Source organism: Lytechinus variegatus, chromosome 7 (genome assembly GCF_018143015.1).
Source record: "Lytechinus variegatus isolate NC3 chromosome 7, Lvar_3.0, whole genome shotgun sequence".
Classification (NCBI taxonomy): Eukaryota; Metazoa; Echinodermata; class Echinoidea; order Temnopleuroida; family Toxopneustidae; genus Lytechinus; species Lytechinus variegatus.
Genome location: NC_054746.1, coordinates 36,027,746 through 36,047,308, shown reverse-complemented (window position 1 = coordinate 36,047,308; position 19,563 = coordinate 36,027,746). Strand labels below are relative to the sequence as shown.

Below are 19,563 nucleotides of genomic sequence, written 5' to 3'. Positions count from 1 at the left end.
TCAATAAGAGTATTCAAACAGTTTTAAATTTATGTGAAGGAACGTACACTTTTGTTGTTGAAATTAATGTGCAAATATTTATATCAATATCAAAAATTATTCTGACCACTATTCTTTCTTTGTTTTTTTGTTAATAAAAAAATTATTACGGTTAAAGTAAATTTTCTTTCTTTCTTTTGTTTTTGTTTTGTTGTTAATTTTGTACGTAGCATGAGTATTTAATTGCAAGGACTTGGGGTTAAAATAATGCAGAGTGCAAAAAATAAAAGTCAGAATGGAGAGGGGAAGGTGAACAAAATAGAAAGGAACATAGAATTAGATCAAATATTCGGAAAGAAACGCTTCCCTATATATGGGGCCAGCCCCCCCCCCCCTTACCGGTTGATCAGCAAGCAAATCAAAAGAGAGAGAGAACAAAATAAATTCATTGAGTCCGGCGACTTCACATTACTGCAACTACTACACCCTGTGAAATGGAAAACCTGTGGCTTTGAAGCGATCTAAATTTTCACTTTTGATAAAATCACTTTTCCTCCTGGTCCCTGCTCTCCCTTGCACACAAGTGCCCCCTTCACTGTAATGCCCTATTGCATAACTTCTACCGTATAATACTCAGTTTCGGTGGTAATACGATATTACAATCTACGTGTTGGACCATAGAGCTGTTAGCTCCATGGTTGGACCATGGACCTACTAGGTCCATGGTTGGACACAGATGAGATCAAAGAGGTATATGCAACACAATCATTATGCTCATACACACGTGATAAAAAAAACGGGGGAGGTATACGAAGCTACATGTTTTTGAAAAAGAAGGTAACATGAAGGGTTTAAAGGGGAAGTTCACCCTGACAAAAAGTTTATAGTAAAAATAGCAAAAAAATTAATGAAAAATATTGCCGAAGGTTTGAGAAAAATTCATCAAATAATTAAAAAGTTATTAGAATTTCAATTATTTGATTTGTGACGTCATATGCGAGCAGCATTCCTACATAGCGAATGGTAAAAAATCAATGAAATGTCATTTTCTCAGAAAATTGAAAATGGTTTTCACTGTACGTTTTGTATATCAATAGACAAATCGATTCACACCCGATCATGAAAAGAAAACAAAATTAAGTCATCAGGAACCATACAAAATTTGAAATTTATGCATTTTATATTACATAACACATGGGACAGCTGCTCGTTTATGACGTCACAAATCCAAAACTTTGAACTCTAATAACTTTCTTACTCTTTAACGGATTTTCCTCAAACCTTCACCAATATTTTTTACTATTTTTTCTGCTATTTTTACAAGAAAGTTTTCTTCAGGGTGAACTTCCCCTTTAAAGGAAAGATAGCTCTATAATTAGTAGACGAAGTCCGGAGGGGGCATTGAGAGTTGCCCCTGTCTGTCCGTCCGCCCCCCCCCCACCTGGTTTCCGCGCATTAACAAAGCCATTAAAGCCATTAAAAATGTTTAATGGCTTTGCAAATTGGTGTGTAGGTAGATGACACCAAAATACAGGCTTCAAATTCGGATTCCGCAGGTCAAAGATCACAACTCATTAAATATGCACGTTGGTTTCCGCATGATAACTGGAAATATTCACCAGAAAGACCAGATATTATAAATATTTCCTGTCTGAGTAGAAGACACCAAAATACAGGTTAAATTTGAAATCGGAGTCCATAGGTCAAAGCTCACATTATGCGAGTTGGTTTCCGCATAATTTTGGAAATATTCACCAGATATTAAAAATTTGGTGTCTGGGTACGGACACCAACTTACAGGCTAAGTTTGAAATCGGAGCCCACAGGTCAAAGGTAACAGCTCATTGTAGATATGCAAGTTGGTTTCTGCATAGTAATTTAGGAGAATTTGAATAATTAACAGATTTCAAAGCAAAATACAGGCTAAGTTCGATTGCGAAGTCCGCAAGTCAAACGTCATAACTCATGCAAGTTGGTTTCTGAATAGTAACTTTGGGAATAACAAAATTAAAAAAGTTATTGGTGTGTGTAGGTAGATGACACTGAAATCCAGGCCAACTGCGAATTTGATGTATGCAATTCAAAGATCACCCAGTCATTGTTAAATACTTTTTATTGCACCATTTACCTTTCTCACATTGATACTTGTAGGCATTTTTGTCTCACCTGCGAAGCAGAGTGAGACTATAGGCGCCGCTTTTTCGACGGCGGCGGCGTAACTTAAATATATGGACCTAGTTCATGAAACTTGGACATAAGGTTAATCAAGTATCACTGTACACCGACCTGTGCAAGATTCAGGTTAAATGTCACTTAGGGACAATGAACTTTGGCCAAGTTGGGCGTATTTGTTGAATTACCGTCATAAATTTGGAAGTTTATTGGTCTAGTTCATAAAACTTGGACATAAGAGTAATCAAGTATCACTGAACATCCTGTGCGAATTTCAGGTCACATGACCAACGTCAAAGGTCAATGAACTTTGGCCGTAATATGGGTGTATCTGTTGAATTACCATCATAACTTTGAAAGTATATGGATCTGATTCATGAAACTTGGACATAAGAGTAATCAAGTATATTTGAACATTTTCCGTCCGAGTTTCAGTTCACATGACCAAGGTCAAAGGTCATATAAGGTCAATGAACTTCGGCCATGTTAGGGGTATTTATTGAATTACCATCATATCCGTGTAAGTGTATTGGTCTAGTTCATAAAACGTGTACACAAGAGTTATTAAGTATCACTGAACATCTCATGCAAGTTTCAGGTCACATGACCAAAGTCAAAGGTCATTTAAAGTCATTGAACTTTGGCCATTTTAGAGGTAATTATTAGATTGCTGTCATAACTATCAAAGTATATAGATATAGTGTATAAAAATAATGATGATATAGGGGTGGTAATCAAGTATCACTGACAAGTTTTAGGTCACATGATCAAGGTCAAATATCAATGAACGTAGTATTGTATCATATGAATGGTGTTTTGTGAATAATTATTTTATAGTTTTATTTTGTATTTTGTCTCACCTGCATAGCAGAGTGAGACTATGCGCCGCTTTTCCGACGGCGGCGGCGTCAACATCAAATCTTAACCTGAGGTTAATTTTTTGAAATGACATCATAACTTAGAAAGTATATGGACCTAGTTCATGAAACTTGGCCATAAGGTCAATCAAGTATTACTGAACATCCTTTTAGAGTTTCATGTCACATGACCAAGGTCAAAGGTCATTTAGGGTCAATGAACTTAGACCATGTTGGAGGAATCAACATCAAAATCTTAACCTGAGGTTAAGTTTTTGAAATGTCATCATAACTTAGAAAATATATGGACCTAGTTCATGAAACTTGGACATAAGGTTAATCAAGTATCACTGAACATCCTGCATGAGTTTCACGTCAAATGACCAAGGTCAAAGGTCATTCAGGGTCAATGAACTTTGGCCGAATGGGGGTATCTGTAGAATTCCTATCATAACTTTGAAATTTTATGGATCTGATTCATGAAACTTGGACATAATAGTAATCAAGCATCACTGAACATTTTGTGCAAGTTTCAGGTCTCATGATTAAGGTCAAAGGTCATTTAGGGTCAATGAACTTTGGCCAAATTGGGGGTATTTGTTGGTTTACCATCATATCTCCTGCGTTCTGAAATTGAGTTGAATAATATTTTTCATATGTTTTTTTTTATATTCAGAAAGAGATTGTAAATGATACGTGTGTCTAAAATGTATATATATGTAAAATCTATGTAATTATTGATTATGTTGTATTATGTTGAACATGTTGAACGCAGAAATAAATTTCAAGCAAACAAATATCTTTGAAAGTTTATTGGTCTAGTTCGTTAAACTTGGACATTAGAGTAATCAAGTATCACTGAACATTCTGAGTTTCAGGTCACATGATCAAGGTCAAAGGTCATGTAAGGTCAATGAACTTTGGCCATGTTGGGTTTTTTTGTTAAATAACCATAATATCTCTGTAAGTTTATTGGTCTAGTTCATAAAAAGTGGACATAAGAGTAACCATGGATCACTGAACATCTTGTGCGAGTTAGAGTAGTTTTCAAAGTCAGCACTGCTGCTATATTGAACCGCGTGATACAGGTGAGACGGCCAGAGGCATTCCACTTGTTAAAAGTCAGCACTGCTGCCATATTGAATCGCGTGATGCAGGTGAGACCGCTATAGGCATTCCACTTGTTAAACAATCTTTTTGCTTGAACATAATTGCAAAATGCTGGTTACAGCATATGAATATTTTAAGGGGATTACCCCTTATCAATATTGCTTATATACATGTAGATACACACATATTAAGGCCTGGTTGTGAGTACTGTGATCCGCGTCCTAGTCGTGGTGCCGGGTAACATGTTGCACCCACATAATAACACATTTCTCTCTCACACAATTATTCTATCCAGTGAGATCAAGTTGGCAGAGGGATCACATTGTTTTCTACAGCATGTTGTTACAAATTGTAATAGCTTTTTCATGTAGTTTCTGAAGATGTTCTTCAATTTACTTTTTAAACAAAGTGAAGTTCTTCATTTGGTTGTGTATAACAGATGTTCTTTTCAAAGTCTATTAACACAAATTGGTCTGTCTTTCAATCAATGAGTCAAAGTACAATGAGCAGAGCATATTAATGAGCATAATTTTATTCACAACAATCTCCTTTTTAACTGTTAATAACTCAAGGCGGGAGCATCTGTGTCCTTTGGACACGTCAAATTTCTAGTTTATTTTGTTTTGTTTGACGCGATAATGCTTCTGCTTAAAAAAAGATTGCTTATGTTTATTTGATTTCCAGAAAAATATAACACATGATAAGACATTCTTGATAGATATACATAATGACATAAACAACTCATACCTGAGGATTACTTAAAGGCCTTCCCTACTCATATTACTGGTATAATTGGTTGTTTGACATTTGATATTGTCAATCGTGTCGATTTAGTATGATAAAGTTGGTTGGACCTCTTTTGAATTCGATTAAAGTACCTTAAAACTTTCACGCGTGAGCCTGACCTCTTTCGTTCTTTTCCATGCATCATCAAAACATCTCGTTTACTTGGGCCGTGTTTGTATGCTTATGTGCTTTATTGCCATAAATTTACTTTGAGGAAATTGTGTTATCTGGTTATCGAAAGAATTATGACAATGATGACGATTATAGTAATAATAATTCAAATGATTAATGTCATCACAGTACGGGCAACAGTTATTGTTAATAGTGTGCATGTGTTATGATAACAATTATGGTGATGATGGTGATAATGGCGAGTATGAAAATGATAATTATCAATAAAACATTCCTGTTGCCACGATAACCTTAAGTTATCACCATTGTTTTTCCGAGCAGCTGAAAAGAAACCATAAATTTAACCTAAAATTCATCGAACACTAAGAACAAAAGAAAAAGGAGATGGCACCCCATTTGACATGTTTGATGACCCTTTGGAGCATTATTTAGAGACTTGTTTTTGCTGCGTTGTGAAAAATACCCGATCGCCCCCTTTCGAAATGTCTAGTATCAAGGATAGGATAACATTGCCTGATTGAAATGAAAATGTGTTTTTTTTAATAATTAGATGTCTGATTTATAATGATATTTCCTTCTATAATGTTTAATTTATTATTTTCCCCAATGACCAATTTCAACTAAAGAGCAAGTTTATTCATAATTTATATACTAAATCTAATCCGGCCTATTTAAGCCTCACATTATGTCATTTGATCACTCTTACATGGTTTTGTATGTTCTTATTGTCTTATTTCCCATTATTTATGGTAGATGCAGTATTATTTTATTATTTTAAATTTACGATTGCTTTAATGTTTGATGCTTATCATTCTAATGCTTGTATAGATACATAATGATGTGATTGGGGAGGTATTGTGGGGGTTGGCTTGAGGTGACCAAGTCACATGTATGACCATTGTATTTTGCCGATTCTAAATATCTTCATTTTATTTTTATTTTCACCATTAGTGTTATGACCTGGATGGGGTTGTGAGGTTTGTGGGGGAAGACCTGTGGGTTATTGCTATTAAGTTAGCCTTTTTCCATACCCAGGCAGCCTCTCCAACTCTCATCCAGGTCTTATTTTCTCTATCATGTACAAGTTTGATTGATCTTGTCTTTGATCTGTTTGTATTCTTTGTTTTTTGAATGCCAAAAAAAATTACACTGACGAAAAATCTATACAGACTTTTGGGGCGAAATCACACATATCCATAGAAAGCATGGAAAAGGGCAGCATTTATAGATTGTTCACCCAAAACGTGACATAAGAAACTGCGCAGATACATCAGTTCTAATGCAACTCATCCGATTCTATAAATTGACATATTTCTTCTTATATTACCGTTTAACCTTGCCGTCATTCTCGAAAACAAAATGTTACTATTGCGTCATAATTATTTGTTGAACCCAAGCGCGTTGAATAAAGTTTTGCGCATGCGCGAATAATACAGGCCTTGACGACACAAAATCAAGATAGCATTTGCAAACACAACAATCGTTATGCACATATCTTAGGAGCCGGTCGTCTCATCAGAACTAAAACAGAGTGAAGATCAATCCCCACAAAGATTTCACAACAGACAGATTGAGAAATGTTGCAAAAGATATAATTTTTTTAATGTGACTACGCTTCAGATAACAGATATGGAAAAGTTGAATGAAATCCCAAGTGAATTCAAAATGGGTCTTTCCGGGTCAGGAAGCATTGATGTTACAAGATGTACAGCAGATGACGGCTCTCGGGTATCTATGCTTGTCGATAATTATTCTGCTTTTATCTAATGTCATTTTTCTGTTGATTTTGAAAGATGTTTTATAAATAGCCTCCTGATGTAGCACACTTTTCACTTCAATACAATGCCTACGTGTTTTATGGATATTGCTTCTCAGTCATTAGCGTCACAAACTGAGACATCTGAAACAGCGTGCAACTTTGACACTATAGATGAATTAAAGGCGCCTTATTGCAGACCCTTGATACTCACATTATCGATGGGATTGTTGTATACCCCACTTCAAAATAATTAAGTTCAGTTCCTTTAGACCAAACTTAGGAAATTGAATTCGTTTCACCTATTGAAAGGTTGCTTATCATTGAACTTTTTGAGATGAAAAACCCAAATCGCCTGTGTGGAAATTAAAGGAGTATATGTGTCACAGTGGATTTAGAATTGCATTTACTTGTGCGTATCTTAAAATGATACAGATCAGAGAGACGTAAAATAGAGAATGTAAGAATGTAATGTAACGTGCTTTTTGTGCCATTGGTGGTGAATGATAGTGAAATGGGATTAGTGTGAAACTTGAAGATTAACTTTCTAGTGTGAAAGGGTCTTATATTAAGTTTATCTTGTGCCTGAGGTAGTTGAAATGTATGTTAATCAGTGCTGGATAAAGAGGTTTAAGTTCTTAGTGTAAAGTTGTCTAGTCTATAGAAACTTTAATGCAATAGTTAATTGAGCTGCATGCCTGATTTTATTCAGCCCAGGATAGGTTTTGTGTTTAGGAATTTTCAGGTGCAAATATGCAAATTACCTTTGGACATGCTCCTTGTAGTGAGCATGTAGAAAGATACACTTGGGGCAGACACACCCTGCCAGTTAGAGAAGGACATGCCAAGCCTGGGTATGGATACTCGGGAGATTTCAGTTAATGTAATATTTTCTGGTTTAGTCTTATAATTCTCAAAGTTTTATAGAGCAGGAGAAGAACCTGTTTTGACAGGGTATTTCATCAATTCTGTATACACATATTAAATTCAGCACCACAGGTGAGTTGACTTTTGAGCTTTGGTATGTTTTGAAAGTAACAGAAATTACAATATATGTGAAAGAAACAATACTGACTTATGATAAAGGATACTTTAATATAGAAATGGATGATTCTTTGTATGATCTATTTATAAAGTATTTGAGTAAACCCTTTAATAGAATTCTTTGAATTTTATCCTTATTATTGTTTGAAGTTTAAAACACTAATTTATGTAAGCATTTCAAGATGGAAGGATGTCATAGATTTTGAATTATTTAGTAATTATTTATTAAGATGCTTTAGTGCTTTATTTATGAATAACTATTCATAGAATCCGAACCATATATACAGTGCGTATCAAAAAAAACGGGACAGATTTGAAAAGTCTATAAAATTTTTGTTTCAAATAATGATGTCTATATTTTGGTGTTAATAGATGCTCTAAGGTCTTATCTTTGAAATGCAATTAAAAAAAATAAATTTTATTCATGCTTGAGCGAACACGGGACATTTTTGTTGGGGGTTCAAAAAGAGGCTTGCGCCAGAATTGCAGAATATGTGTAATACAATGATCAGACTTCTTGCTAATCAGGAGACTTCCTCTTGACCTTTTCATTATCTGTGCCACAATTTTCGAATTATGCTCTCAAATTTCATTTACAAAGTTATTTAATTAATTGAATTATTTCGTTTTTCATTTAATCTTCTCTTACCTTTTAATTTTCCTTCATAAGTAACTGAGAAAAGAAGATTTTTTTTGTCAACCCAAGCAAGAAGATTTGAATGATTAATTGGGAAAACTTGTGATTATTAAAATCGTTTTATTATGTGAAACAAATAATGTTATGTACCTTTAAAAGACATGAATCTAGTTTTCAATGGGTCATTAATTCCTTGACCAAGTTTAATTGCTTGACAGGAAACACAGGAAGGGATTCATGTCTTTCAATGACAATGGTGTATTGAGTCAATTTTGAAGGAGCTAGATATGGCAGATCGGGTAAAATGCATTAAAAAGTTGTGAGCGAGCGAAGTGAGCACGCAAATATTCCCACTTTTTTAATTGCAATATCAAATTTTGTGATAGATTTTGACATGGTATTCAGAAAATAATATATTTTACTTTCTATCTGTCCTTTTATTTCCTGTCCACTTTTTTGGGGTCATGATTTTTTTAATTGGGGGGGGAGCAACCCGAGCGCCCACCCATCTGTGTGGCTTTGTTCAAAAGGCACCATAATCTTTGTAGCACATAATGAAAGGATTTGAATAAAAAAATCCATGCTCTCCCATAATTCGGTTGAAAAAAAATAATTTTAGCTTGAAGAAGGAATATTCAAAGCTAACAGAGAGCATATTAAAAAGAAATAACAGAATAATTCAAGCAAATAAATAGATCTGAAATTGAATTTTGACTGCATTATTTGAAAATTATGGCAAAGATAATGAAAAGGTTAAGAGGAAGTCTGCTAATATGCAAGAAGTCCGATCATCATATCACTCACATTCTGCAATTCTGGCGCAAGCCTCTTTTTAAACCCCCAACAAAAACGTCCCGTGTTCACTCAAGCATGAACAAAACTAATTTTTTTAATAGCATTTGAAAGACCAGACCTTAGAGCACCTATTAACACCAAAATATAGAAATAATAATTTGAAACTAAAATTTTATAGACTTTTCAAATCTGTCCCGTTTTTTTTGATACGAACCATATGTATAGTAGAGTGTTTACTGGCCGTTATTCAATTTTAGATGGCACTTAGTCTGGGACAGGATGCACCCCCTTCCTAGTCTTGAGGACTCCATGATGATGTCTTTAAAAAAAATGACATATACTTCTTCATCCAATGGTGAAGAAGTATATGTCAAAGGTTTTTTTTTAAATACATCATCATGGAGTCCTCAAGACTACCCTTCCCATCCTTAACTTCGACGTACATGACTTAGACGCCGATGGAGTGCTGTTTAGCGAGGTGGGCGACAGCAGGACTCTGAATTTGTTGATTAAAACTTTAAAGCATTGATTCTTCTTGGAGTATGAACTATTCATCAAAAACTGGTGACGTATGGAATTGAGACAATGAGCGTGATTGGATTTTGAGAACAATTATCAGCGCATAGTATTTTCTGTTCATTATTGTAGAGCGAGTGCGTATACTTTAGCCAGGGGCGGATCCAGCTTTCGCCAATAGGGGGGGGGGCGAAAAATATTTTCATCAACATTTTTCTCGTTTGGGCGCTATAATCTAATTTTTTTTTGGTTGGTTTTTCAGGGGGTGGTAACTAAAGACTGAAGTCTTAAGTATATGTTAGTTTTTATTGTTATAAACAAGATAAGGTATCTCATGTGGTCTTAAGATATAATAAGAGCGCGAAGCGCGAGCTAAAATTCTTTGATATTTTATGGCCTTAGAACTGAAGATTATGAGCAGTTTTTATAATCATGAACAAGGATAAGTTTCCAACTAAACAACGCGAGCTGAAAATTTTAATACAACAGTGTAAATCAAACGAAATAACGAAAGCTTGATGTGCGAGCTAAATTATTGTGTGCAAATTGATTTCAGAACTGGATGTATGAGGTGTCACTAATCCTCTTGAATGAGATTCATTACACAGGCAATGCGAGCGCGAAGCGCGAGCGAAAATTTTATATTAAGTCTATTTACCAATTCTTCCCGTCACATTTTTCTTCTTTCCTTTCGGGGTCGGGCCGGCTGTTACGAGGCTGTAAATTACACATCATGGGTATAATACCTTTTTCTTAGTTTTCTTTCTGTTTTCCGTAGTTTCTATTAAGATTTTTTCTGCAGGTTGTCAAAAATAGGGGGGGGGGCGGGGCCGGCTCGGCCCCCTCCTGGATCCGCGCCTGTTAGCACATAAGGAAGTGGTTCGGAATGATGTATTTAATAATGTCAAAGGTATTTGGATATTAAGTAAATGTAATGGTATTGGATTAGGAGTAGATTTAGAGAGGTTATGATGAGGTCAATACAGGACAGTAATGCAGTGTGGAAATTGTTGGAAGAATATTGTTATTTGAGTCTTAGTGACAGTTACGGTTTTGCAGCGTGGAAATTGTTTGAAGAACAGTGTTATTTGGAGAGAGATAAAAGCATAGTATACTTCAGAAATAAAGAATATGATTTAAAGGCATGGCTGATGTGAGTATTGTGTTTATTTGCTTGTTCCAATGTGACAATATATTATATTCACCCCCCCCCCATTTTCTGTACGTACAACTTAAGTCTTTACATTCCCACTCTTTCTATCAAACATACACAAGCACACACACTATCAGCACTCGCACGCACCTATTACATGTATAATTGATATTTTATTTTCACCCTAAAACAGATAACCATGGTGGTCAGAAACGGACACATATCCATCAACGGCGTCCCCGTTGCCGTCGATGACAAAGGCTTTGTCGTCGGTCGCGACGGATCTCTCTTGCCCATCAAGTACCAGGATTTCTATCGCCGGGCTTCGGTGGAGAGAATCGACAGGATATTGACCGAGTTGGCCCAAACGAAGGATGTCTGTATACAAAATGAAAAGCCACCTCGTCAGTCGAAAAATTGGGTTCCTGGTCCAGAGATCGGATTAATTCCTCATTTCAAGCTCCCTCGGTATAATATGCCAAGCAATAAACAGTGGTGCTAAAAAGTTAGTGAACCCCACCAGAAAATGAATCAAGTATTCAAAATCTGCCTTTTTTTTTTTTTTTAGATATTTCATTCTGAAGTCAGGTCCCGGGGGGCCACTTCCATTCACGAGTGCATACCATGCGCGACCATGGGGGTCGAAAAGCACCCTAAACACGAAATTTCCATTTTCTGAAAATGCACCCCTTAAGTATTGGTGTGTGAAACCCTACCCTTAACAAGTATTGGAAACAAAACGATACTCTTGGCAAATATTCCCTGAAATGAACCCCTAAACAAGTACAGGAATGTTTTATTGTTACGGGTCCTTCTGTCGTCGGCTTTACCTTATTTGGTTTAGTACGACCCCACCTTCTACACCTCGGGCAAATCGGACTCTAAACACGAAGTTTGGGGGCAAAAAGGACATCCTTTATAAAACATTTTAATTTTGTCTTATCGTCCCCGCATATTCGACCCAAAACACGTAATTTTCCTAGCGAATGTAAGTGCCCCCCCCCCCGAGTCAGGTGATAAAAGATTACATTCAATAAAGATTATTTCTTTCGGCTCGACGGATATTGTGTGTCTACAATCAAAATTCAGAATGTATAGAAGTGCATTTTCCTATTGGGTTTCACTAACTTATAAACACCACTGTATTGATTTGATTCTTTTTAAAGGGATGGTCATTATATTTATATCTAAATAAATAGAGTAAAGTTCACAGAGCAGAATCAAATTTTCAGCATTTTGCTCCGGGAATTTTACTCTATTGAGATACAAATATCTCCAGCCTGGAACATGCCTTTAAGTGGACATTTCTTTTGCTCTTTTCTCCATAATCAGGTTATCCAGCTTATGTTTATACGTCGCCACTATTTAAGCTTCTGCTTTGATGAAATTATCAATATTGATGGATGATGATTTCATCCATAAAAGGTTATTACTGACCATCGATTTGGTTGAATATGTTGGTGTTTTTAAGTTTTCAAAATCTTTATAAGGCTAATATCAAATATAAAACATCATGATTTTCCTTTCGATAATGGTTGTAATAATTCCATGACGGTGGAAAGGGGAAGGTCTTCAATCATCTCAGAAATCTTGGGAGGATGTCTTCATGGTCTTGCTCCATGTCTACTCTGTGCTTGTCTAATACATTATCTCCCTGGAATGCACATATTGCTCTGAATTTCCAAATCTATACGTTTCCACAGAGAGAAACGACGTCTTCCCAAGGATATGAAGCACCTGATAAATCGCCTCTCATCAAAGATGGCTAATCTAAAATCAGTTGTGGATGCTTCGATGCAAACCGCAACGTTGAAGCCATCAGAGCCACCTCGACGATCCACAACGTCCTCCATTTGCGACTGCATCAATTCCCGCATCAGTACTCTTCGTCATCATAATCGCGCTGGTTCTCTCCTGGAAAACGAACAGGCCATCAGCAAGGATGACCACTTCGACTTTATTCTCCGAGCGATGCGAGACACTCAGTTGGTCATTAAGGATTTGGAACACTTGAGCCACAAACTGTCCAAGAGTTACAACACCATGCAAAAGACAATTCGCGATGCCCAGGCGAGCAACTGGGCCCTGGTGAAGACGACGGAAACCTTCTGCACGGGCACTTTATCGTTAGAGAATGAAGAGGCCTATGTTTTGACAAAGTATTACAATCTTGTTGGAACTCTTCTTTGGTTACAGAGGAAGAGAAAGGAGAGGGAATTGGAATGTGCCAAACTGAAAGATGACAATCAAAGATTGACTTGGCGGGTGGAAGAGCTTGAAAGTCAAATAGCAGAAATGACTACAGATAGAAACTTGGTGGACAGGCTACAAGAGCTTGCGGATAAGGTTGAAGAGATGTGCTCTACTGGAGCGCTCCAAGTCGATCAGTCGGTATGTTCGTGTTCACCAGAGCCGAAAAGAGGAATTGAAGAGTCTTCAATGTCTGCCGACTCTATCAGTGATGACGAAGAAGTAATGGTCGGTAACTATGAAAACGACCCTGCGGCAGGCTGGTCCAAAGCACTCCAAGCTCACAAACAGAACTGGTGAGTATCGCAGTGAACGTAAGTTTCATCTCATTAGAAAAATATCACTGGCATATATATTAATTGGGGAGCACGTTTGGAACCCATGACCCCCCAAAAAAAAAAGAGTTCCACGACCAAGACTAAAGTGAGAGAAAAAAATAGGAAAGGTGACAGGATGAAATATGATAGCATTTTTTGAAAATTATGTTAAAATCTATCACAAAACAAGTTGTTGTATTAAAAGATTAAAAGATTTGCTCGCTTGCTTTAGGTCGCTCGGAGCTTTTTAGAATTACACCCTTTACGCCATGTGTGGCCCTTTAAATTTTTGGCTCATTACGCTGATGAATATAGATAAACTAATAACTTATGAAACTAAAATGACCACAAAATATCACAATAGGGTCTCAGCTCAATGCGATCACAAACATGAGGAAAGTGTTGGGATTTTAATGCCGTTACAAAAAGATTTCTGTCCAAATTTTGAACCGAAATCTTCAAATTCAACTCTAAAAAAGGGGGAAAGATGCATGCTCATGATCGGTTCAAATCGGAGTTCTTTTTTTTTTTGGGGGGGGGATGGGGGGAATAATGGGTTTGACTGCATTATTTTAATCGCCGCAGATTGCATCCATGCGCTGTAATGTATACGTAGTCTATGATCTGGCATCGATATTTCAGTAATTTCATTTTTTTTCTCAGGAAAGCGTTCTACGATCTCAGCGATGACCAAAAGAAGAATCACGAAGTCCTGCATGAGCTCAAGGTTGAATGTGGAACAATCCACGATCAGAATAAACGCCTCACGAGCAGACTAGGCATTGCCGAAACCAACTCCGCTAAACTCCAAGATCAGGTACGCCTTCTCTTTTTCTGTCTACATTTTACGATTTTTTTTTCTGACAGAATATGTTTACCTTGTTTACCTCAACTCAATCTAGGTTGCCCTGTCAATTTGGATTTGATAAAAGTAGAAAATGTATAAAAACATCAAGGCTCGGTGAAACCTATTGATAAAGTTAATGCATTTTTCAAGTTTCAAATTTGTGACGTCTTACAATAAATGCCATTAATAGTAAAAAAATGTTTTGCATTCAGAAGCTTGTATACATAATATACCACATCTTTATCGATCCACTTTAAAAAAACACATTCATTCATCGTGAACACAGTTTATTTCATTTAGTTTACATGTCTTGTGGGGATCTGCTCTCTGTGGCTTGACAAAATTTAAGAAAAAATAAAAAAATGTTTTTATAAAACCAACTAGATGTCTAAGTCATTTTAACCTGAAAACTTATAAAAAGCTGGTCTTCTCATCTGGGGAGTAACGCTCAACCTAAATGATAACGGAGAGCTGCTAGTACTACCGACTTAAAGTGAAATACTATGCGAATAAATGCTTTTGATAAAGTTGCAACATGAATATATGTATAAAATCAGGCAGGTCACACGAATGAATTTGCTTTCTATTTCCAATTTTCATGGATTATGTTATACAGTTACGGGATCTTTTGGATGAGAAACAAAATTTACAACAAAGACTTCGGACTTCGCAGAAACTCTTGAAAATTACGCAGAGGTCGCTTGTCAGCCAACCAGAAGATATTAAAACATAATAGGACTGAATGGTCAAACACCAAGCAAGAAATTGATCGATTTGAGACTAGTATTATAGCAACACATCGTGATAGGTCAGAAGTGTGTCATATTGTCAAGTTAGCCAATTACATAGCATTATTTTACATACAAAATCTCCAGATGAAAATCCATTTTCCCCAAACTATAGTGTTACAAGCGTATATATTCATGAGATATACTTCTCAATTATTGCCAGTCTTAAATCATGTAAATAAGCCGTGATCTTCCTAAATGTCTGCATCTGCCTACTTTACGACGAGGCTTTAATAATGACAACGGAAATTAAATGACATAAGTGTCACATAAAATACCTTTTTAAATATCATCATTGACCCAATTCTCTATAAGATTGCAATTTGTTTTGAATGGCTACTTTTTATTCAAAATAACTAAAGGGTGATTTTGGGTTGTAAGCTAATCTCGGATGCGCTGAATGAAAAGCGTGAAACAAAATTTCAAGCGATAGAATAAACTTCTTTACAAACCGAACTATTCGTGATTCTGAAGAACTACAATTATATTAGAGGAGTTTCAACTGATCATTTTCCTTGAAAAATCCCGATGAGTTTTAAAGGAATGAAAGTGAATATCATTGCACAATGAGATGTGAATTCGAAAGTGTTACGTTTGTATTTAATAATAGAACCAGTAACTAAAATTAATTGATTAGTAGTTTTGTAGAATGCAAATACATTACCCATTTTATTCAACATTAACATCAATATATTATGAATCTTCGTGGAATGTTGGATATTGGTGGTGAAGTTGGGGTCGTCTTTTTCTTCACCCTCGTCTTATTTTTTCCTTCTATTTTTTCTCTTTTTACTGATCGAATTTATCAAGGGATCAAGATCTGTATACTAGAATGACTAGATCTTAATGATAAAAAGTTATAACTGCAAGGTAGTAAGCATGCATAACAGCATAATAAAATCTGAAAATTTTAGAATAACAACACCGCTTTTCTTTATGAGGCCAATATTGTCAATCAATAACCCCAGGTTTTGTCAAAATCGCGCGAAACGTTGAGGGGGGGGGGTCCTTTTAGGGTTATAGTAGTACTTAAAACGTTGGAACCGCGATACTGTCACCGAGATCAAGAACGAGAGTTCGTCTTGCAGAAGTCAGACTTCAGAAAATCAATGGACAGGTAGGTCAGCTCTATCCGATAGTCATCCGGCACCTTTATGGTGTAGAGGCATGTCTCTGGGAGCCGCCAGGGACAAACCTTAGGCCAATTATCGAAATTGATGTGGTGCCCGGCATCTACATGTAGGATATCGGCTCCTGGCAGAGGTAGTTGATTGTGCGATTAGAGACAGAGAAGCCACGTTTTTCGACAAAACCGTCACTGACGAATTCCAGTGTCATAGTGTTTGCGAAGGATTCAAGAGAACCTTCTGGTTCCTTGTTGCCCCAGAGTCTGTGAAGGAACATTCGATAATTCGGAGTACCTATTCTAGAAAACTTTATCAATAAGAATAGTTAGCATACGCCTTTTAAAAATATATGTGCTGGGTGCACGCATGTCCTACGACTCCAAGCTATTTAAAAAAAAATCTTTCTGCCTTCACCTAATTGCAGCGGAATTCGTTGATAGAATGAGTCGAGAATGTTGAATGGAAGAGGAAGAATAAGTATCTAGTTTAGATGTTAAAAAAGAGAGGTTGCATAAATTCACTTTGGTATTTGCAAACTTTCCTTTCCATATTTTCTTTGTCATTCTTTTTAAACATCACATTCTGTGCTGTGATTATGGTGATAGGTGATGACAAAACGGTTCCTACCTCATCGGCCTCTGTTATACCCTCCCCGAAAATTCTCCGTTCACTTTCAATCTGAAAATCTTTGAATTGCAATACGATCTGCTGCCAAGCATGAACCGTGATTGTGTAGGTGCGTTTGTAGTTCCTCGGGTACTTTCGGGAATAATTCGGTGTTTCCAGAATTCCAGAGCTACCAGTGAAAGTCACCAAGAATTCACTGGGCTCCAATGTAGTATATCCTGCACTCGACGTGCGTAATGATCAGCCTTATTAAAGGACAAGTCCACCCAAACAAAGTTTATTCGAATAAAAAGAGAAAAATCCAACAAGCATAACACTGAATATTTCATCATAATCGGTTGTAAAATTAGATAGTTATGACATTTTAAAACTTGCTTTTTTATACCAACTCAAATTTAACAGAGACTTATACCTGCCTGATATACTAACCATGCTTCTTTAAATAATGAAATATGTTGGTGGTGTCCAAGCTGGTTACAAAGTGTATGGAACAAATTTTATGCCGATATTGTCTTCCCAATGCAGCAATGTCTTGCGGATAACATTAGAGTTAGCGCCTTACATAATTAGAATGAATCATAATAGAGACATTTCTCTCCGGCCCCCGATCCCAGCAGTATTTAACATCGCTATTGGTTGTGAAAAAGTATAAGATAAACAACGGAATACTGCAATTAATTGTCAGCTACCTTTAGAGAAGGTATGGCAAATCAGTAACAATGAGAGCTTCAAAACCTTCAAAATCATACAAAATCTCTGATCTCCTCTTTGCCATTATTGATAATTGATAATCGTTCACTGCCTATTTCGAACCACGCCCTTCTAGGTCGAGTATCATTTCGATGCCCCCTAGATTGAAATCAATTTGGCGTCCCCAGGTTGACGATCTGTTTGGCACCCCCCTCTATGTTGAACATCACATTGGCGCCCCTAGGTTGATCATCCATTCAATGCCCCGTTCTAGGTCGGGCACCAATTCGGCGCCCTCTTGATTGAACATCAATTTGGCACCACCTATAGGTAAAACATTTATTACACGCCCCCTAGATTGAACATCATTTTGGCTCCCCTAGGTCGAACATCCATTCAGCATCGTCCTATGTCGAACATCGACTCTGCACCTCTCCATCAAACATGAATTCGGCGCCTCTTGGTCAACATCGAATCGGTGCACCCTTCCCCCTAGGTTTAGCATCAACTCCAACCCTCTAGGTTTAACATCAATTGTGCGCTCCTTATTCTCAATTGTCTATTCCAACCCCCCATTCGGCGCACCAAGGTCAAACATTAATTGGGTGCCCCCTCCTAGGTTAAGTATCAATTTCGCCCAACTTAGTTTAACATCAAATCGGCGCCCTAGATTGAACATCACATTGGCGCCCCTAGGTTGATCATCCATTCAATGCCCCGTTCTAGGTCGGGCATCAATTGGGCGCCCTCTTGATTAAACATCAATTCGGCACCACCAGGTAAAACATTCCACGCCCCTAGATTGAACATCAATTTGGCTTCCCTAAGTCGAGCATTGATTCGACACCCCTAAGTAAATGTACATTCTAACCCTCCCCCTGTAATAAACATCAGTTCGGCTCCCCTAGGTTGAACGTCCATTCAGCATCCCCCTCTCCACTATGTCGAACATCGACTCGGCAACCCCCCCCCCTCTGTTGAACATCAATTTGGAGCCCCTAGGTAGAGCATCCATTATTTACCCCCTTCTAGGTCGAGCATCAATTTGGCGCCCCTCTCCCCACGTTGACCATAATTTTACGCCCCAAGGTCGGACGTTCATTCGGCACCCCCTATGTCGAACATCAACTCGTCGCCTCTACGTCGAACAGGAATTAGGCCCCTAGGTCTAACAACAATTCAGTGTGCCCTCCCCCTAGATTTAATATCAATTTCGACCCCTCTAGGGTTTAACATCAACTCTGCGCCCCCTATTCTCCATTGTCTATTCCACCCCCCCCCCTTCGACACCCCTAGGTCAAACATCAATTTGGTGCCCCCACCTACGTTAAGGATCAATTTCGCCCCTCTAGGTTTAACATCAAGTCAGCTCCCCCTAGATTGAACATCAATTTGGCCCCCCTATTTTGAACAGCTGTTTGTCACCCCCCATCCCCATCTTGAACATCACCTAGGTACCCCTAGGTTGAAAGTTCATTCGGCACCCCCTGTGTCGAACATCGACTCGGCGCCTCTACGTCGAACTACAACTCGGCGCCTCTACGTCGAACTTCAATTCGGCGCCCATAGGTCAAACAAAAATTCGATTCTCCCTCCCTCTTAAGTTTAACATCAATTCTGCTTCCCCTTTTACTCTGTTGTCTATTTGACACTCCCCCCATTCGACGTCCTAGGTCTAGGATCAATTTAACCCCTCTAGGCTAAACATCAATTTGGCGCTTCCAAAATTGAACATCACTTTGGTTCCCCGAGGTTCAACATCTTTCTGACACACCCCCATGTTGAACTTCACTTTGGCGCCCCTAGAATGATCATCCATTCGGTTCGCCCTTCTAGGTGGAGCATCAATTCGATGCCCCCTAGATTTAAAATGAATTTGGCGCCCCTATGTTGAACAGCTGTTTGGCACCCCCTCTATGTTTAACATCACATTGGCTCCCCTAGGTTGATCATCCATTCAATGGCCAGTTCTAGGTCGGG

At 37.5% G+C, this 19,563-nt stretch overlaps 1 protein-coding gene across 1 annotated transcript; it reads left to right on the top strand.

The window, feature by feature from the left end:
* The first annotated feature begins 7,671 nt into the window (after positions 1–7,671).
* LOC121419142 lies at positions 7,672–15,379 on the top strand. Its single transcript, XM_041613472.1, has 5 exons — positions 7,672–7,791; positions 11,131–11,405; positions 12,641–13,483; positions 14,168–14,321; positions 14,968–15,379. Exons 2-5 carry the CDS (start codon positions 11,137–11,139, stop codon positions 15,082–15,084), a joined length of 1,383 nt encoding a protein of 460 aa, XP_041469406.1. The 5' UTR covers positions 7,672–7,791; positions 11,131–11,136; the 3' UTR covers positions 15,085–15,379.
* Positions 15,380–19,563: the final 4,184 nt, after the last annotated feature.

What these genes read in the sequence shown, in the direction of transcription:
- LOC121419142 (XM_041613472.1), top strand. Translation starts at nt 11,137, where the DNA reads ATGGTGGTCAGAAACGGACACATATCCATCAACGGCGTCCCCGTTGCC. An exon ending in CAAGCTCACAAACAGAACTG is followed by an intron (nt 13,484 to 14,167) that starts GTGAGTATCGCA and finishes TTTTTTTCTCAG; the next exon opens with GAAAGCGTTCTACGATCTCA. An exon ending in CCGCTAAACTCCAAGATCAG is followed by an intron (nt 14,322 to 14,967) that starts GTACGCCTTCTC and finishes TATGTTATACAG; the next exon opens with TTACGGGATCTTTTGGATGA.